At 35.9% G+C, this 22,316-nt stretch overlaps 1 protein-coding gene across 1 annotated transcript in view; it reads right to left on the bottom strand.

Annotated features, from left to right (window-relative positions):
• The window catches only part of RP1 (RP1 axonemal microtubule associated), a 185,149-nt gene that overhangs the window by 20,835 nt on the left and 141,998 nt on the right, over positions 1–22,316 (bottom strand). The window contains exons 44-47 of the mRNA XM_069779350.1: positions 19,011–19,263; positions 13,886–14,127; positions 10,967–11,093; positions 9,180–9,328 (exon numbers count right to left, since the gene is read on the bottom strand). Of these exons, the coding sequence (XP_069635451.1) occupies positions 9,180–9,328; positions 10,967–11,093; positions 13,886–14,127; positions 19,011–19,263 (771 nt within the window). The remainder of the gene's footprint in view (positions 1–9,179; positions 9,329–10,966; positions 11,094–13,885; positions 14,128–19,010; positions 19,264–22,316) is intronic.

Genomic DNA, 22,316 nt, shown 5'->3' with positions numbered 1-22,316 from the left:
GTTTTGCTTTATAGATTTGTGAATTATCATCTCATTTCTATTAAGGTTGATAACTGGTAAAATCTAGTGTTATTTGTGACAGAATTTCCAGCATGATTTAGAGATATAAAGATGTTTTTGAGGGGACTGGATTGCAATAATGATCAAAACCATTTGAGTCCTGAGAAGCCTTCTCAACCTAATTCACACGGAAGTTGCTCAGCCAGAGCAAGAGGGCAGCAATCCTTATTTAAAGGATTATGCAGAAATGAGACAAAGAAAAGCAGTTTTCTTGCTCCACCAGCCATGGTTATGTGTCTTCCCTGGACAAGTTTCCCAGGTGAAGATCAGATAAAAGATTTGTGTCACCAAGACCAGCCTGACCAGCTTGCAACTTAGTAAGACCCACCATGAGTTAAAATATTGAGCTTGAAATTGCAGACAATATATGACCACCCATTTTAAAAAAGAATCCCCAGAAACAGAAAAATTTCAATTTTTTTCTTCTTCTTTAACTTTTTTTTCTCATTTTTCATTAATATCTGTACATAGGAATGTGAATGTGTGTGTTTGTGAACTACACCTTTAACAGTTTCCTAAAAATAAGCACCAACCTGTCATTGAATTGCTCTGTGGCTTCTTATAGGCTGAAAGGTAGTGTTATTCAAAAACTCCTATAGTGCATCATCTAACCATCACATCTGTACTGTCACCCTTAAGTTACTGTGTGAAACGGGAAAGTGAGAACAGGCAGCTCACAATAATTTTAAGGAAAAAGTGTTAAAGAAGCACTTGAATACTTCCTTACAATGAGGCAAGGTTATCAGCTGCTTAGTGAATTTAGACTGGCAAAAGCATAAGATGAAAATGAAAGTTCCCAGCATAATGTCCTGTGGCAGCAGAGCGAATACATTGGAAGGGCTGAAATTCTAGATGGAATGCAGGACTGCAGGGTAAGAGCCTTCTCTTCACATTTTCCATAGTTAAGTCAAAAAAGTTATGTTTAGTGTCAACACCACAATTATATTTTATTACCTATTAGACTAATTTGATGATTGAATACCATTAATCTGAACTCTTAATTTACCTTAACTGTGATATGAGTTTGATCACTGCTTTATTCTATCTTTAATTGGATTGGTAAAGTTATAGCATCATGCTTGAATCAAATAAAATGGCTTATTAAATAAAATGTATTAAGATACACAGGGCTAGAAGATGGGTGAAAACCACACATAAACTCAAGGAAGAAACATACAGACCCCATCTCTGTTAGTAAATAAATATTTTAAGTGCCCAAATTGTGAAAATTTATCTTAAAAATTACTGCTTGTCCTTGCAAATGATTATGCTTATATTAATGCATGATCTATGGTTATTAATGCATGATTTATGGTTATTAATGCATGATTATTGGAAATGTATGAGGAAGCTTTTGTCAGATTAGAATACTTGTTAGAATAGATTTCCTTTTAAGAGAAAAGAATTTTCCAGAGGATGACTAATTTAGTGACACTATCATCAGCTTCTCCAAAAAATCTGTTGTCAGTGATCCACTTTTAGAAAGGAGAGAGAGTTAGGAATAAAGGAAGAATACAGACAATATTCTGCAGACTTCTAGACTTTTGCTGTCTCCAGAAGGAGGATAGCTGGGTTTGACTTGCACTAAGCTTGGCAGTTAATAAACTCTATTAAGCTAGAAAAACTTCATAGAGCATCAGCAGAAGTATTTGTACACCCTTCTCCCTAGTGGTAGTGATTCTGAAATCACTTAGTAACTCAGGTGCAGCATGTACTATGGGTTATTCATAAACTGGATAATCCAGCTACAGGTAACAGCAAGTTTGTATATATAGATAATGCATGAAAGGTTTTCCAAATCCGTTTTCCTCTGAAAATAGGCACATTTTGGCTGAATAAACATTTGTGGAAACTTTGATGTTTGGTTTGCGTTAGACATTCTACTTCATCATTCGTCAATGTGCAATTTTAACAAGCCCATTTTACAACATGTAAAATCTCAGAAATCCATAGTCAAATTTGCAGATGATTCAGCCATCTAATAAACTGCAAGTTGAAAAACTATTAACTAGACTAGGAATTGTGATAACTGGGGTAAACTCACTTCACAGACAAGATTACATTTTCTCTTTAGTGTACATTTGAAAATCTATATGGTGTAATGAGCTTTATTGTAGTCAAGTGACCAAAAGAATAGAGAAAGACCAGCAACTATAATTGTTAGAGCTAGATGAACAATTTGCTAGAGATACTTTATTTGCCAAATTTAATCCACTTTTCTCCTCGCAATCTGTCTGCAAACAGACAGATTATGACATGTATTTCATTATGATTTTAAGAAATTGAATTATTATTAATAATTTAGCTAATATGTTTGTGGATTCGTTTCAGTCCACGGATTAGTCATAAAACATAGGAAATATCTGAATTATTGTCAGGTCTTGTATGTCATATGATACTCTATCTTATCTGATTTACAAACAGGGACCTTTTAAGTTACTGGAGGTTTAATTCTCCAAAAAAAGAGAGAGGGAGAAAACACAGAGAAGATAGGTAAACCTACAGAATATAAAACTTTTCTTTTTCATCTTCCCTTAGGGAAAAGTGTTAATTGCTTTTTAGTTACTACTAGTAAGTTAGGTTTGAATGGAGAAAAGTCACCTTAAATATTGATAATAATACATATAGTCTAATTCAGCAGAGCTTATATTGAATTTTCTCAGAATAGTATTAAAACAATTTGTGTGTATGTACAGCCCACTACATTTTCGTAACTAACACTGTCTGGAGAAAGAAAGATATTCTCCAAGACCGAGCATCTGAGACTGACAAGGGGAGAGCCATACATCCTCTGTGACCCAGAAGGGCTGCCCTAGCAAAAGCAGAATCAACACTTTTTGTATTTCTTGGATAATAAAATAAGCACTGAAAATTCCTTAAAAACAATCATTCCAGCAACACTTTCAGAATATTTAAAGTTTAATTTTTGTTAACTCCTTTTCAGATCTTCTTCAAATATTTCTTTTTATTCTGGGACCCATGTTTTGAGCATTTCCTTTGAATCTATGAACCAGTTTGACTTTATTCTGTACTCTTCAGTGTCAGTGCTGGAAACATATCACTGTCTGTAGCAGCTGCAATAGCTCTTGTAACCAAAGAAGCATTTGAATAGTCACTGTGCAACATTTACCTTTATAAATGCCAATCATTTTATGAGCTCTGTATTGAGACTTGATGGTTAGTTAATGATGATATTCCCAGCAGAACTGAAAATGGCAAGTCAAGACACACCATATGCTTAATTTCATCAACCTGTATGCACAAGTGATTTCCCATACTGCTAATGTTACTATCATTTTAATCGGCTTTTATTGGAAAAGGAGTTAGAGTGTCTAGATAAAGGACCTTTTCTATTAAGCTTAGCAAACCTATTGATTTGCTGCCTGATTATTTTGATCTCACTTGTTAATCTGGAGAAACTCCACTGAAAACAAAAGAGTTTTAGCACTGTGAGGCAAAATAAAGGCCCCTGTAACACTGAGCCCAAATCAGAAACAGTGTCTGAACATTCCTGTAGGAGAGAGAAAGGAGAAAAAGTTACTTTTGCTGAGACATCACCCTTCAGACTGTGGTCCCATGGGCTCTTCCAGTTGTGCTGAAGTAGAACTCCTCCACCCTGTCCCAAATACTTGTCACATCACTACCTGCTCTTAGACGGAGATTATCACCTTTTTAGCTGTGCCAGCATAACGACACAATCAGCTTCGCTCCAGCCAAATTTTATCAAGACAGACCAATGGAAAAAACCCAAATTATTAACAATACTATTTGCTTAAATGAAATAAACATTTGGACAAAGTAAACATATGTCACTGTGCCAGCAGACTCAAGGGTTGGAAACCTTGGGTGGTAAGCAGCAGTGATAACCAGCACTGGTAGCAGGACTGTCGTGGCCCAGCTCAGTGGAAGGATGAACAGTGCATCTGACTGTGACCTCAGCATCTTTTAATTTGTGTTGCTGTACAAATGCTTCTTTAAGAATAGGATTATCCATGCATCTGAAAAAGCCAACCCTGAATTTTCTCCTAAATTCACATATTTTTGCAAGCTTGTTTTTGTTTTATGTTAAATTCTCATCCAGAAATTCATTGAAAAACTTTACATGAAAAAAATTAAATTAATTTAAATTACAGTGCATGCATAATTAGAGGCTTCTGATAACCTACAATTATCATGGTTCATCCATCTTCAACAAGATTAGTGAATAATAAATGAAAGAATAGGGGCAGTAAAAAAAACCCCTAATAATATTTGCCCTGAACTGACCTTATGTTAATTTGCTTAGTATAACTGGAACAGAATCTTTTTGAAACAGGATTTGTATGCATAGAACAGCAACAGGAGTAAGAAAGAATAGTGGTACATTATAATAATCATCAGCTATGACCATTCAACTAACTTGTAAAAGACATTTCACTCAGACTTCAAGTAAAATACATTTAATAAAATGCAGAAGGACTGATACAGAGACCATATCATCAGCCGCATCCAAATCTGTAAACACACATTACATTACACAACAGAAATTAAAAAAAAAACAAACCCAAAACCAAAACAAAAAAAAAGCCACTGAAGACAGACATCGCTTTGGACAAATTCAAACCCATCTGATGCAGCCTGACTGTTGGACTGATTTAATAGCAGTCCAAGTTTGCGATCTGGCTTAGCAGGCAAAGAAAATAGGATCGATATAGTTTTCTTCAACTTTAGTAATGCATATGATTGTATAATATTTTGATTAAAACACCATAATCCAATATTTAAATGATTCTCAGGTGGGCTCAACCTGGCTGATAATGGGACAATAAATTGTCTAACTGGTAAGTCTCCAAGTGCAGCTGTAAATGGAGCGTATTTTCAAACACATTTCATTGTAGCGAGGCCAGTTAATAAGCTTATGCTCTTTAATATTTTCATGAGTTAAGTGGAAGAAAACAAGATTTTAGAGATGATGCAAAAATAATTGCTAGTTATGACACTTGAAGAAGTAGGGTACTAAATTGAAGAGTGTTCTGAAAAGATTTCTGAGAGTTAATAAATCACTGGAAAGCCTGCCTTCCAGTGAATCAAACAGCCTAATCTATTTAAATTGTCAAAGGCATACTGATTTTCTTATTGTCATAAATACTGTCAAAGGCAGCAGAAATTTGGTGTGAGAGAACTATCCAGGCTAACAGTCAACAGCGTGACAAAATCCAGTTCCTAGAAGTTAAAGCTTGACAAATTTAGACAGAGAATAGTGTGAATCTTTAAAAAAAAAAAAAAGAAAAGAAAGAAAAGAAAAAAAGGATGTTTAAGCTTTGAAACAACTTTCCAACTAGATGAGCACTTCATCACTGGAAGCCATTCATTCTGAGTTAGATGTATTTTCTAAACTATTTAACTTGAATTGAAGCTAATTCAGTTCTTGCTGCATTGAGGAAAATGGTTGAATATTTTATTTGCTGAAAAATGCAGACTTGGATTGACCATAACTATTTTAAGGTTTTTGATAAATCAAGCTAACAAAGTCAGCTGTATTTTATTTTAAAATTATCTTGTTTATTAAAAAAATGAAATAAATGTGGTATAGAATTCACTCATCCAACTTTGTCTATCTAAAATATGTCTATAGGCAGATAATTTCCTTGTAAAATCTTGAGAAAGCAGCAGGCACTCTTTGAGGATAATAAATAAAGAGAGAAGGTAAACACCTCCTGGAAGCACCTACTTCACTCCCTTTCTGCAGAAGAAGCTCAAGCCATCATGTTAGAAGAAATGTGTACATTACAGGCAACTAAAGCTAAGTGAGATGTATTTCAGCTTTAGAAAAGTAATTTATGTAATTTATTTTTGAGGTCTATATAGACAGAAAGCCACCCCACCCAAGTAATTAATTTTAGTGTTAATTAATTTTGTACATTTTTTAATTTTTGGCAACAAAGTTTTACATTTTTTCTTGCCCTGCAAAAATATGTCCAGAAACCAAAATTAATTACTCACAGAGCTCTAATCCATTGGCCAGTGTTATGTAGGCAAGCTTGGTGATTGCAGCGGTATGTTCTAGCTCTGCCTCCTATGAATCTGTTACTGACTGTAACTACTGACTGGGAAATACCACCCTGGAGGTATCACTGAGAACTGCACATGGCTCAGATATTTGCCACTGTCTCCTAGGGTTATATAAAGCTTTAGTTACGTTCTTTCTTTCTGCTTTTCTCCTCTCAGTTTCTGACAACCTCCACCAGTCTTTCTTTCCCTATGATGGTATTCCGTATCTTCCTAGTTTCCATCTGATTAATCCTTCTGCTAGATGACCAGACCATTTTACTGTTCACTTCTGTACTACAATAACTTGGCCAACAGCCTACCACTATGATTAATACATTTGGATCAATGGTATTTTGCAATTATTTAATCATTTTGTCAGATACGCTTTCCATAAGAGAAGGTTTATCTGCTGTTACAAAATAGTAGCATTCTAGATGTGATGGGATGTGGATGCCACAGACAAATATTGACTTCCTACTAGTGGCCATAGTACTCTGTCCCACATTCTGGCCCTTAGTGTATTCTGGCACACTTGGATTTTCTCCTGACATAGTTTTTTTAAATTGCCAATGCTTAATCTGTGAGTACTGAAACTGAACACCAATAGTCACCTCTCACTGACAATTTTTGTATGTGCTGCAGTTACCATGGTACCAACCTGAGCAGTTGATGTCTAAATATAGGGCAGGATAAAGGATATATCTTTTCAACAACTAATAGAATCAAGTAAAAATTCACAGAGATTTTACTGCTCCAGTAACTTAGAGTACTTAAAATACTGGCCACTTTCATCATACTGAGATTAAAATACTTAATTATTAGTCATAACATATTTAGTGTAGTTTACTGACTTTGATGGAATTGATCTGAAAAAAGCCACATTCTCAAAGAGGAAATTTGTGGGTAACTCACAGCCATATGACAGAGCATACAGCAAGTCTATCAAACACCATATAAAGAAGCACAAAGAATTTCATTCACTGAAAAATGTTGGGTGCCAGAAGGAATATGGAGATACCGTAAGGATTTCACAAAACTGGGCCCCGTTCTTTACAGAATGTCTGCACTGAGTATACTTTGGTTTAAGAAACTGTTTGTAGCGGGTAACATTTATCAGACTTAAACTGACTCGTGAAGTATGAGTAGATACTATTAGGATTTCATGAAAGGTGAACTGCATGAAGTGTGCTGAGATTGCTTTGTCTATCCTTACAGTTTTTAGCAGAACATCAGACAAGGCATCGATGTGATAGCAATCTGAAAGAATACTGTTCTTGCAGCACTAGTCCTCACACTCATTTGTCTGAGCAGATCACCAGAAGCTCAGCTCTCTCAGTGGCAGTGCTGCTCTCTCAGACGTGGGGTGAGCCACAGGGAGCTTACTGGTGAATTAATAATATCATGCACATTACTTTATCTACCAGTTCTCTGATGGTTTCACAGGTGTTAGGACTTTGGAAAGACACAAAGCATCTTTTCAGATATAAGAAGCTAATTCTGTCTTACCATCATGTAACTTAGCTCATGCAAATAAAAGACCTGTTAAATGAGAGAAGTGTATCTCCACTCCACTACACAGTCTTCTGAATAGTTAAACATTTTTATGTATTTCTGCATTGCTAAACTGTTGTTTGTAGCAGCCCTGACATTCTGGGAGACTAATGCCATATTTTGATATGATTTCTAACAGAAACCCTGTTCCAGTTCACTAGCTGTTATTGTATAGTCAGGGCAAAAATTATTGCAAGGAAAAGCACATTTTAAAATGTCAGAACAACTGTTAAGATTCAGAATGCAAATTCTGTCTGTTATACTCCAAAATCCCCTAAACCACCAAGTCCAGACTCTCTGATTGCAGGGCTGCTCGGCACAGTATGTGATTGGGCTGGTATAGAAAGAGACATTCTACACTTGAGAGACTGTTTGGAGATTGCTTATAAAGGGAAGAAAACACTGGGAAATTTCCAAAACATGTCATGAACAAAATGTTGCTGCAAAGGCAAGAGTCTTGCTTGCAGAATCAATTTACACTTTGTCAATTAAATAAATACCTTTATTTTCACTGAACAACGAGCAAATCAAGACTTTTCTGTGTTCCTCTATTACTTATCTACAAGCAATTTCTTTTTAGGGCCCTAAAATATTCCTATGCTGATATCTACTTTTAGAAATATAAGGATACTATGTTACATACACACACTGCTCCTATAAAATGTCAAATAAGTAATGAAAAGATGGGTACATGCCAGCTCTGCCTCTGTAAAACAGAAAAATTCTGTGCCACAGTGAAGTAGATGCAAATACTATAAAAACACCCTTCAGATTATGAATCTTTGTAGTTCATTTCTGTTCTCTTAGGCAACATTTCTGGGTGTGCATCCCTGGTCCCTCTTCATTAAAAACTACCAGTCTAGAAAACAGATTGCTCACTTGTGGAATTATGATTTAAGGAGAAATTCAGTACAACTTACATTAAACTACCTTTACTCCATGAGGACAAAAGCACTGCAGCTCTAAAATCCAATTAAATCAGCTCATCAATAAACCATAATCTGAATTTCAACACTAGGAAATGTTGAGAGACTCACTCCTGCACAGTGAGTGAATGACCCCCTTGGTAGACCTAAGAAAACTATGGAGGGTAGTGGCTGACTGTCTGGAGAGAGACCAAGACCCAGACTGAGGGCCAGACTGGCAGTGGAAAGGCAAAAGCCAGGGAAAGGATCCTTAGCCTGAAGAACGGCTCGGGGAAAAAAGAGGTATTGAAAGAAATTGAGTCTCTTTATAGCTCTATTGTGAAGCAAATGCGCAGGAAATCCACTGGCATGTCACTGAAGACCTTCAATATTTGCAAAATTGAACGTAAAAGCACTTGATATAGTCACTTTATTACTTGTCAGTATTGTTAGCATCAGCTATATAAGCATCAGTATTTCCCACAGAAGATAGATGCAGAAACTGATATACACATGCATCTACAATCACAGAGCATTGCAAACTTCATAGACTCTATCCCACTCCTATTAAGTCCACGTGAATTGGACTGGGTTCTGAAAGTGCAAAATATCATGCAGAAATGATAAGTATACCTTTCCTTTAGTGAAATTATTGTCTCCTTTTCTGATTAACTTTCTCCTGCCAGTATCTCCCAAAAGGCCTTGCAGCATGACATAGACATCTGCGTCTGTTCCTGACCCAGGGGGTGCTCCCGTAGTGATATAGAGAACATAGCTTTTCACTGTTGGGAAAAAGAAATCAAAGGTTTACCAAAGCTTAATCAGTTAAAAAATATGTTTTTTAATAATTACTACTATTACAGTTTCATTTTTGGTCCTGCCCAGAGTGATCAAAAGGCCAAACTCTATTATAATGCTTAGAAAAGCATGTAGAAGCATTGTAATTAAAATTTAAGAACCACTTTTATAAGGAATAATAAGCCAAATAGTTTGTGAGTGGACCTGGAAACACAGGTAGAAGAGAAAATGAAAGAAAAATAAACACATCACAAATTGTTATAAAAACTCGTATATAATACTCTACCACACACTTGCATGCATTTAAATATGTAACACTCCTATGAAACAATTACTAGACTATGGATGATACTAAATTACTCGAAAAGTACATGTCCACTCTGAGCCTCACAGAGTTCAAATGAAGCTGAACTCTGTCAGAAAGATGGCAACCTTTGTATTTCCTCTGGACCATGGTCCGGTCAGTGGCTGGACTCTACACTGTACCAGTTGCAGTTCTTGCCCTCAGCAGAGGATTTCCAGAAACACTGTGTGTTCTCTGACATGTCACCTTACAACTCCAGCTGAGCATTTCTTGGATGGCTGTTTATGTTAAGTACCTGTTTGTACTCCCAGAGAAATGCATAACACGCTGGTGATCTGGCCCCCCAAATGAGAAAGAAGGCACATCCCCAAAACATTCAATTGAAAAAGAGAAAAAAAATATGGGGAGAAGGTAAAGAAAACAGTATCTGTGCTCATGGTAAATGCTTCTTGGAAAGAGGAGTAGCATTTGTTAAGATTTAAATATCTGTGCTCTTCCGGGGGTGGGGGGGGGGGGGTGGGGGGGAAGTATTTAAAAGAGAAAGAGCCTTCCCAGGGAATATCCCAGCAGTACTCTTCTCAAATTCATGTTCAAGGAGCTTCTGCCCAAGTGCTTTTTTTGATACTAGCTTTGAAAGCACAGCAGAAAAGGCAAGGAATACACAGATTACTTGGGCTATTGATGTAAACCCTTAACTCCTGGGAAACACTTGGAGGAGACTGGGATATTCTCATGGTAGAATATCCATTTAGGACAAAAGCTCTTCCATGCCTCACTAACTTTAGTTATAAAACCTCCTAAGAAACACAAAGCAAACTAAAAAATCCAGTCTTGAGGTGATCCACTGCATGAAGGAGTTTGATGACATACAACTGCTAGGTCACAGAAGAATGCCTGAAATTCTAGGAACACAAACAGATGAGTTTCTGTTATGAGGAGCCATGGATCTCCCTCTTATCTGAAATTACAGTACAGGAGTTATTTCCTCTGGATTTCCTTTGTTTCCTCTGGAAGAGAACCAAATCATATTATTGAGAAAAAGCTGAACTCAGTACTGTTCAAAACTTTTTAAATGTTTTCAGTGTTGCGTGCTTGCTCTTTTACGTGTCACAAACTGATACCAATCAGACTTGAATGCACAATTCTCAGTTACAGGGTCTGAGATTTGTTTTCTTTAAACACTGGAGTGGATTGAACCTAGCCATGTATCACTGGCTAAGATGAATAGAAAGTCTCTGCTAAATCATTTGGACTGCTCTGAAAATCAGCCTTCATCACTGACCACATCTTTTTCCAGTGTTTCCGCTTTGTGACAAACCTGCTGGAAAAGGGGAGCCAGCTGTCAGAACTGGAAGCTCAGCCACTCTTCCTCCTTCTTCATCTGCGAAGTTGCGACAAAATGGAAATTCTAGAATATTTTTACTTTCTCTGTGTTGAAGCTTTACCTTAGCAAAGAGCAAAAAGAAATACCTTCAGCATCTGTTACACTTTAATGGGAACTATAGCAAAAGACATACTAGGAAACAGCTATGACACACCATCTCAATATTAAAAAAGAAGAAGAAATATTTTTTTCTGAAATGTTTTTGAAAGCAGCCCTTTAAAAGAGAAGGAATAGCTGTGTTTCCCAATTCAAAACAATTAAAATGTTGTCAACATTATTGCTGTAGAGACTACAGTAAGGGAAAATAATATTTGGAATGGCTCAAAAAGGTTCCTTTATGTAACCTATTCATCCAGCATATGGAAGAAAAAGAAGTGTTGATATGCCCATTTCAGCTTGTGAGAAAAGTCAATATGCCATAACATTTTTCAGTGCAGAATGTATTCTCATTCGAAGTAATGGTAGAAAGAAAATTAAGTGTTTCTGGGGAAAACTGAAAAACAGAAATTAAGAATGTTTTACAGCATGTATGTATATCTGTACATATGTATCATATGAATATATAGAGTATGTTACTAAATATTTTTAATCTCTATGAAATTCTATATAAAAAGTAACAAAAGGGTGATCCAGAGCTAAGTAGCTTAGTCTTACTGTAAGAAAACATTTTAATTATTAGGTATCTTTCTCACACTATGGTACTACTAGCTACACTAAGAGATAAAGTACCATTTTCTAAATTATTTAAAGCTAGACAAGACAACATATTTGAAAATACATCGCATGAATTAACCCTGCTTTGAAGAGCGCACAAAGAATTCACTCATACATTTCTTCATGACCTAACACACTAAAATAACCAAACCCTTAACCCGTTAAGCTCAACCATCTTTGGTTAGCAGTTGTCACTGGGAGACAGTAGCATTATTTTGCCTACAAAAGACTTCTATTATTTTTCATTATGACAGATACATTGAAAAGCTTTTTTAAAATGCAGTGTAAAGTATAATGTTAATACAACTTCCCTTCCATGCTAACATCTACATTCCTGAACAGTTTCTTGAAAATCAGATTTCGTTTACTGTGCTTTCTTTCTTCAAGAAGTGAAAGAAGCAAGAACAAAGATGTTAGTTAGTACATGCTTCAGAAATAAAGCATAAAGTATATAAACTGGGGGGAGTGGGGGCGGGGGGAATCGCCACTCGGGGTCTAGCTGGGTGTTGGTCAGCGGGTGGTGAGCAATTGCCCTGCACATCATTTGTACATTCCAATCCTTTTATTACTACTGTTGTCATTTTATTAGTGTTATCATTATCATTAGTAGTTTCTTCTTTTCTGTTCTGTTAAACCATTCTTATCTCAACCCGTGGGTTTTGCTTCTTTTTTTCCTGATTTTCTCCCCCATCCCACTGGGTGGGGGGGAGTGAGTGAGCGGCTGCGTGGTGCTTAGTTGCTGGCTGGGGTTAAACCATGACAGCAGTTATGATTATAAAAATGAATTCTGAATCTAAATATGGAATTCAACCAACTGCACCTGCATTTACTTGTGGCAGAAGGGGGAAATCTCAGACTCTCTGTGAGGCGCAGTCTTGTAAAATCAAAATAAAATAGCATAGAAATGACCATCTTGGTTCTAACCAGCAGTGTAAATAAACTGCTAAACTGTCTTTAATAACAGATATTATCCACAACCTCTTATACCAACCTAGTTATTTCATACAAGGAATCAGTCAGTCCTGCTATAGAATCCATGGAATAACACAGGAAATATCTTCCTAAAACCCCAATAATTTACATACATCCCAAAGCAGGGAAATTTATATTTTCTTTCTCTTTCTAATCCTACCTAATGTAAATGTGCATCTTTTCCTTATTTATATAACTGATATTGATTTTTTTCTAACTCAGCTTTGAGTCATTGTTCTGAGCTAATGAAGTAAAACAGACTAATAGATGTCACTGTTTTCACCTGCCAAGTTTCTGTTCTGAAATTTTTACTGTGATACACTGTCTCCTACAATATCCAAGAAGCAGTCTTAATTTTATCAATAGATTTGTTAGATGAGTATTTCATCTGGCTACGAACACGAAATTAACAACCTTCTTACCATTTAAATGTCAGGGGGTTCAGCTCACTAATATCATGTATTGGACAGGAAAATTATTTTTTTCTCCAGTTTTTAATGAGAACAAAATACAAACATTAATGGACAGAAGTCTGTCTGCAATTTGAATGAAGATGATTCTTTCCCTTAGATTTCTTTTTATTTTGCCAGCATAAGAGGATAAAGATATTTTTTGTATAGTGAAGTGCCACAACAATTTCAGTGTGATGTCAGATTTTAGCTCCAGCATCTTGGACATCAGAAGAAAGATTGTCACTTTTGCTATTCACTTCTTTTTTTCACATGCCAACTTAAAAGGCAGATATTTTCATCAAAAGGCATTTCTAGTGTCTGGCTTAATTATTTGCCTTGAATGACTGGGTCTAAACATGTAACAGCCAATTTAGAGTTATGTAAATACTGCAATGTATGCCAGTGGGTACAGTTCTGAAAAGACACCACTGGATATGCTATAGATGATGGCACGTCTATATATATGCCCTCCAGAAATCCACCTAATTTTACAAGATTTTTGTTATCCATAGCTACCCTAGTAGGTGTTTTGAGCAGTCTCTGAAGTTATCACTCTACAATTGTTGTTACCAGATGCACTTACTCTTGTAAATTAAAAATTATGTAATTTCAGACAGAACTGGAAACTGGAAGCAATGGCCATAGAATGTGAAAAACAGGAGAATTTTACAATAAAGACACAATAAGCAATTGCTTTAGTTTTTAGGTTTTTTACCTCGCAACAATGCCAAGTCTCTCCTTCTCCAGCTTCTTCAATTTCTAGGCGAACTTTGAATATAGTATTGAATTTCTTACTCAGTTCCACTGAAGTCTCATAAACCTGCTTTTTATTAAGTGATCCTTTTGGGAATATGACTGAAGTACATGTACCTTTTTCATCACATACAGTTAGAGACATTTTAGGATTCATGGAACTGGAAGAAATATCACTAGTTGTGACAAGGACATCCCAAATCCCTGTTGAAAGAAAACAGTAGAAAAAAATTAATGGGTTTGCTGAATATACAAAATAAAACAGCAATTTGTAACAGTTAGTTACTGTTAGATGAGTTAGTGAGCGACTAGCAACCTATTCCTACCTTTGCAGAGCTAAAATATTGGCACGTAACAGGTTCGCTCATTATCATTGTTTTAGAGAGAAGCAGATTTGGACACCAGCCCTTCCGTAGTGACAACTGACCTTTCAGAGATGGACCAGTCCAATAGCACTATGTAAGACTGCCAGTTCCATATTAGAGACTTAGGAAGAGCCATGCCAATCTGTTGATTTTTTCCCCCTCGTGTTTCCTCTGATGATTTAAAAATTTTTTTCTTACTAATCACCATGCAAAAGCAGCAGATTTTCTACTAGAGAGTACTGGTTATCAGGTTTGCCTTTGTCGGGGAGGGTATTTCTTCATTTTAACTTTTTGAGGAGTTACTTAAACTAGAATGTTAAAATTTGCTACATATATTCTATAACAAGATGCTGACGAGATAAACTGGTTCAGAGCTTGAAATGTGGTATTTTTATCACAGATCACCACAATTATCATGCCAGCAAAGTACAAAACTTCATCCATTTCTTCTGTGAAGAAGTGATGTTTGCTGAGAGATTAAAAATAGTCCTATGTAACAGCACATATATTTGCCTACTTTAGGGACACAGAAAACACTCAAAACCAGCAGTTTTACTTAAAAAAAAAAAATGCAAAATTATATTGAAAAAGAATAGTAGCTCATGTTCAAACTAAAGGTCTGGTTTGAACCACTTACTTAGTCTCTTAAACTTTCTAGATTAATTGGCAGTCATCTGAAGATTCATAAGGACTGCAGACTGATAATAGGTAGGCTCCTGAGTAACTTCTGTAATGCTATACTGAACAGATATTTAGTTAAAATCAACAAAGTTTTCAGGGTCAGAAACTTGTACCCATCAAAAAAAATCCCACTGATTTAGCTAGCTTTAACATTTTAATTCATGTTAACAGAATATATAGAAAATTCAGGTCTATCAAAACCATGTTCTCCATTTTAAAAAAATCATGGCTCCTATAGAGAGGCTTTAGTCACCTGTGCTGATACAGAATTGAGCATGACCATGTTTTTATTAAGATAACTTAGCTCTGTTTATGAAAAGTGAGGCAAAGTATGGATTTAATAATTTCAAATAGCTATTTTGTAAAACAGGGTATTTTACTCTGAGTAATGGAAACAGTTACTTTCTGAGTTTATGTCCCTAGTCCTGTAAAGTCCAGCTTCCTAACCACAACAGGCAAATCTTTATCTCCTACTATAAACTAATGCAAATAAAGCTTTATTACTTTAGATCAGGTGAGGATCTGTGCCATAAATTTGAGTCTTGGTGAAAGTAAAAAGTTAGTACTCACCATCTTTAAAATAATCTAAAATAACTTCAGATGTTATGACTTTATGGATAATCATAAATAGCTACCATTTTCATGTCTATGAATATTAAATATAAATGAAACCAATTATATCCATGAAAAATGGAAGTAATATGAAAATTTATCATATCCCCTGTGACATAATCCAAGATTTTTTAGCCCTTTAGGACTGAAACATTAAGCCTTTAAACTATCAACGCATAGCTGCCTAGAAAGACTGAATGCAAGGACTATCTCTGTTGGATCATACAGTACCCTACACTGCTATTACATCGTAAGTGTATTGTATAATCTCTAACAAATTTGTCAAGATTCAACTTAAAAGCAGCTGCATTAAGCTTCTTTCCTTCTCTTTAGTTAAGTCTAAAAAAGAGCTATGCTAAAAATTTATTCTTTCTTTCTCAGAAATGTTTTCATTTTCTCAGAATGGCATTAATGGACTGCTGAAACCCATTTATTTTTAGGACAACTTTGTCCATTAGCTTAAATAACTCTTTTCCCTCCTTGATGTGTAAGCCAACATTAATTTGATAGAGCACAACTGTGTCCATTTTGAGCATTTAATTTGCTAGTCTGAAGATGTCAAGTTTTTTCAATACCATTTCACGACAAAGACTTGCCACATTCCCAGTCATCATGTCTTCTTTACAGCTATTCCAGCTTGAACCAGCCCTTCTGGACAGAGGTGACCACAATTGCACACAGCTTTCTCGGTGAAATATCATCATTGTTTCTCTGTAGTGACATTAATTCTTTTTGATCTTCACTGATAATGCCTACATACATTGTGGGGTCACAATTACTTTACCCACAGCCACGTCACATTACTGTCTCAAAAACTATCCTGCGATCATATAACAAATCCAGGTATTTCTCCTAGTCGTATCCTGCTGATGAACTCTTGTAGCAGAAGTCATTACAAGGCATGGGGATACAGACCCAATACAGTCTTTAGACTTTTAGCTACTACTTAGTTCCTAATTTCCCCCCAAACTCAATGGAAATTAGGAACCGGTACCAGAATTAAAAGCTCAAATATTTAGTTGGGTTTATGCCTAATTGTATTGAAGCTTTGTGCTACAGAATTCAGTTCCATTTCTTTCCTCCAGTTGCCAAAGTTTATCACACAACCTCTTTATCTCCTGATAGTACTCTCAGCTTTGTAGCACCAGCAGATTTCATCAGCGTATTCATTCTCTCTTCTCCAGCTCTTTACAATTCTTCCTTTTACTACTACTTTCCACTTTCTTATTATTACCTAATAATTTTCCATAAAGCAAATAAAATTCAGTACCGAAATTTAGACAGATTAGATGTCATTACATTTCTCCTACTGGAAAATATTTCTAAAGAGTATCAACTTTGTTTTACAATCTATCTTTGGTAAAGTCATGACGCATTCCTTCTCATTTCCTATTTGCCTCTATTAACTATTCTTTCCTTCAAAGTGCATTATACAGGTTTGCATGTGATCGATTACTAAGTCTATAGTCACCTACATTATGCTTTCTACTTTTTAGTTGGAGGTATTATCTTTGCCATTTTCAAGTCATACTTTTGTCTTCATAAAATTGTTTCAAGTCCTTGCTACTAGATCTGCCACTTCATTTCCCAATTCCGTCAATATTCTGGGCTAACGACTCCTTTGGTTGTCACTGTTTGACTACATGAAACTCAAAGTTCTACTTGCATTTCAGATTTGGTGATTTCTAATAACCTCATTCCCATTAGTAATTCTCGTTTTGTTTCTCTTGCCAACATTATGGTTCCTTAATGAAAACAGAGGTCAAGTATTCTATTTGTTTAGGGATTTTACCTACATCACCTTCAGTCCGCACTCTATTGTTCCTGCATAGTTACACATCTTTCCAGGTTCTTTTTATAAGTAAATGGTTGAAGAACCTTTACTATTTATTTTAATTCTTTTATAAAATCTGACTCAGCTTGACATTTAGTAAGTCCCATTGTATCCATATACTTTCTGACCTCTAAGGTACAGTGCTCTTTGCTGATCGGTCTTTTATTTCTCCATTCCTTGTAGGCTCTCTGCTTACTTGTCATATTCTTTCTAAAGTTATTATACACCCACACCAGAACTGATTTTCAATAGATCCAGAGTTGAGTATTAATAATCATAGACTGGAAAATATTAGCAAGTCTGCACTCAGATTTTTGAGGACTATGTGTGTGTGTGAAACAGAGGAAGGAAGATGTTTTTACATAGCTATGTTCAGACACTAATTAAGGTGCATAAAGACGGATGCAATATTTCTCTTACTTTTCATATTATCAGTGAAGAAAGATGCAACAGACTCTGACCAACCTCGGGCTTCTGCTCGGAATTACCCTCAGAAGACGCCTGCCTCACTCTGTGGATTATGTAGGGCACCTATGGAATCTACATTTTTAGAGACCTGGAATACTTGCAGTGGTGCAATACAGCCATTTCTTATTTTGAAATTGTCACTACTCTAACTGTTCATCCTATGCTTATATGTCCATGGTATTCCGTCCTTCTGTTGTCTCAGCAAATTATTTTTCTATTTCCTTAGAAGATATAAGATATTCACTAGTGAACTAAGTACAGGTAGCTAAATATGGGGATACACACTACTAACTGTGTCTGCAACCATGTATAATATAAAACTCTCTGAGCATTTTCATGAAATATCCATGAGCATAGAAATTAACAAAGATAAGTTTGCAAAACTGCTGATATAGAATGCAAAATTCACACCTTTGGGTTAGTTAAACTTTACATAGTTTGGTCTACCAGTTCTGATTCAGATTTCATAAATGGACCCAAACCAACCTCTTTTACACCTCTTCAAAAAAGACGTGAGAGCGCTAAGAAATTCAGCACCCCAGCAAAGCACAAAAGACTTACCCTGTTTTCAGTGTCTAAGTTGTTTCTGAATTTTGGTCTTTTTTTCATTAAACAATTCGAATGGAATATTGAGTTCAGGTCAACTAGTTGTTTGCAAGAACTTGTGCCATTGATGTAAGTAAAAAAGAAAACTGTAAATAAAAGCAAATGCTTTCTGCAAATATATGAACATACGGGAAAATCTCATTCTGCTAAAAGAGTTTTTATATCTCTTCTTGTGATTTCATCACTGTTGCAGGAGCCTTCTGTTCTGCATTGACTGCCATATGGAACAACCTACCTCTTCTGCTTCAGCTTTTTTCCAGCCTCAACTAAGAACATAGTTCCTTCATTGCCTCTATCACTTAATATCTCCCTTCTGCTCTAGTCTTTCTTCCCTGAACATTATAATTGTATTTACCAGCTCTGGAAATTGTTTGGAGAGGCAATTTGTGTAAGAGATGCAACTCACATTTAAGATATATTATTTTTCTATTTTGGTTTTAGTCTTAAAAATAACCCCAAAATTCATAAGAGTTACAATTAAAACAAAAGCTGGAAGGAGCGTTGATGATTTTGGACCTTACCATAAATCTTTCCTGTCAACATCCCATTCCTGACTTTGCCAAGAAGTTTCAACATTCGTTCCGTCTGTGCATCACCAACTCCACTGTCCAACCATTGCTGGCAAAGAAATGTATATTGGCCATCAGTCTTGCCTGATTCATGGATGACAATTTGGTCCAGGTACCATCCAGCTCCATAACCCACATTATGGTGCTCAACAAGCACTTTGCTTAGCTCTCCAAGGTCTACTGCTCTCATTTCAGAGATACAAACCTGAGAAGGTAAAGGCAAAATGAATAGCAAACTGATTAAACCGTATATTTTACCATCCATTTTTAAGAAGATTATGCTTGGAAAGACATTCGTTTCAATGCTGAAGTGTCTTTCCCTTTCTGATAGTAAAGAGAGATGTTATAGTCTGACATTCATATTTGGAGACCCTGTTCAGAAAATATGTGGATCCTTGAATATGTACATTTTGCCTTGTTCATGATGACTGCATCCCAGGCTTTATTATGAAAAACATCCCACTACTTTGGGTAGAAAGAAACCTCTGATCATTAATTTACTTACAGAAGTCTCGTGAAAACTGAAGTTACAACCAATCCCTCATAACTGAAACAAAGGGAGTGCTTCAAATATCAGGATAGGCCTGGTAAATTGAACTTTGGTTTAGATAAGGCATTTTATTTTTAAACATTTCAAAGTCTTTTCTGTTCTAAGACATCCTATTTTTCAAATGGGAAATGTCATATTATTCAACTCTGAACAGAAATACTGACACTGTTGATGGCTATGCAAACAAAGGAAGATACTGACATTAGAAACTATAACTAAGGCTGTGCACGCGTACAGGCAAGAATTGATGTGCTCTTCAGATGTAAATAGACATCTGTTTAAATATTGCTACGGCTACCAGTAAACAAAAGCTAAATGGCAACAGCACTAGTGCATGTTGGGATGAATAAATTATGTGAGTGAGAGAATGAATGTGTTCCATGCAAAAGATAATATGAGTGGGTGGGTAGATACATGGGCATGTGTGTGGGTGACATTAAAAAAAACCCAGATGGATAGTAGAAACAGACGCTATAATTTTTATTTGTTGCCAACCAATTTGCCACCAGGCAGGAAAAAGCATGAGGACCAGAAAGCAACAAAGGAAGAGATGATTTTTAGAAAGAATTATGTCATCTGGTCCATTCTTCTTTCTGTGTCGGACTATTCTCTACAATGTGCTGAGAAAAACAAAACATCAGAGTTATTATTCCTATCACAGCCTTAGGACTGCCAGCATTCTTACCTTGTTATATCCACAATCTCACCAAGCAGTTACCATGGCAAGTTATACCCCTTCATATAACACATATGTAGCCCCAAAAAAGATCTGGCTGTGAGGAATATCTTGTAAATAACTTTTTGGGAGCACTCATTGCTTTTTAATTTTATTCTTCGTAGTTCCAAGCCAAATACAATTTTCTTGTCAGTCTACATGACCCTTGACTTAGAGGGAATAGCCTGTATTGCTAATATTCATGTTCCTTCACAGCTAACTCTATCTGAAAAAGGGACCTATCATTAGTCTTGTTCTTTGTGGTAATAATTAACAGTCATTAGACAACAGTGGTCATAATCACCCATTGTTACCATTGAATTCTCATAATAATACATTAAATTGCCTACTCCCTCAGCATTAGCAAGAATGTACTTCTGACTGATGTCATTACATTTCTTTTTTTCTCCCCTCAGTATAAAGACATGCAGAACTGCATTAAACACACTACTGAAAGTGTGTGAAATGAAATGAAAGCCAAAAGGATTTTGTTTAAATTGTCTTGCTTTAGATAAAGTGTTATCTAGATTAAATTACAAACCCCATTTATTTAACCCATTAAACTGGTGAAAAAGCTAGACGTACAATTACTTAAATAAATATAAACCAACCTTACTTCCTGCAGTAATTAAATCAACTTTACTCTCTTTTCTTACACTTTGTTGCAATTTTTTCTTCGTAGCTTTTCCTTACATTTCGGTCCTTTATCAGTCAAAAGAGATCCTTTTTTTCATATCTCAAGTTTCCTTAACTTTGTTTTCTTTACCTGTCTATTCCATATTTTTGAGGGATATTGCTGACATAATCTTGTCTCTCAAGACAGCTTGCCCTTTACATCCCTTCCTTTCACCTTCTATTCTTAGATAGTCTCACGAAAACATCATTCCAACTTTTTTATGAATCTACTTCTATGTAAAAAGAATGTAAGACTGGTAGTAGTATGTCAGACCACAGAACCATCTAGTCCAGTATACTCTTGTCAAGAGCTACCAGTAACAGATTTCTAGGGAAGAGCAGAAAAATGGGGAAAATATATAGAGATGCTTCTTGAATATAAAGTCTCTCAGGCTTTAGCAATTTGTGGTTCAGAGATTTCCTGAGCCACAGATTGTGTCTCTGCACTTAACAGCCCGCAGTGGAAAGTTGTCTTCCATGACAATGTGCAATGGCTTTTTGCACCAACATGCATTTTACCATCTGCAACATCGTGTGCCAGAAAGTAAAATGTATTAATTATGCATTGTGTAAAAAGCCACCTCCTTTCATTTAGAATCTGCCACCTGCAGGTTTCACTTAATGCTCACGAGCCCTTGTATTTCGTGAGAAAATAGAATTACTCAATTTCTCTATGCCACTTTATATTTCTTATCTCCCTCTCCCTTCCTCTCATCATCCCTTTTCCTGGTCAAACAGCATTTGTTTGCTTAGTTGTTTCTTGTATGGAAGATATTTCATATCACTTGGCATTCTTTTTGCACTTTTTAAGACAAGTGAATCAGAACAAAACACAGCATCTATTATGCATCTGCACCAGAGAAATTACCTGGAAGCATGACTGTATTTTCTACTTTGGGGTGGCTGCTTTTTTTTTCCTTTTTCTAATAATACCTAAACATTTGATCTGTTCTGTTTTCCTTTTGTTTTGCCTCTACTGAGCACTGGGGTGACATCATTACAGAGCTGTCCTAATGCTAACATCACTTTCCTGATTCAGAGCCCATCATTTTGCATGCAAATTTAAAGGGGTTTCCCCCTCACAGCCACCGCCTTTCGTTTAGCTACAATGAATTTCATCTGCCATTTTATTACCCAGTCTCTCTGCATGAGGTCCTTCTGCAATCTCTGCCACCACCTTCCATATTTATTACCTTAAATAACTTACTATCATCAGAACATTTTGCCATCTCACTGCTCAACCCTTTCCCAAGAACCTGTTGCATAATGAAGAACATGAATACACAAAATATCTAAGCTGAAGAAAAATTTCATTGCC

Source organism: Haliaeetus albicilla, chromosome 3 (genome assembly GCF_947461875.1).
Source record: "Haliaeetus albicilla chromosome 3, bHalAlb1.1, whole genome shotgun sequence".
Taxonomy (NCBI): domain Eukaryota; kingdom Metazoa; phylum Chordata; class Aves; order Accipitriformes; family Accipitridae; genus Haliaeetus; species Haliaeetus albicilla.
The sequence above is the reverse complement of the archived record's forward strand: the minus strand, read 5'-3'. Positions and strand labels throughout refer to the sequence as shown.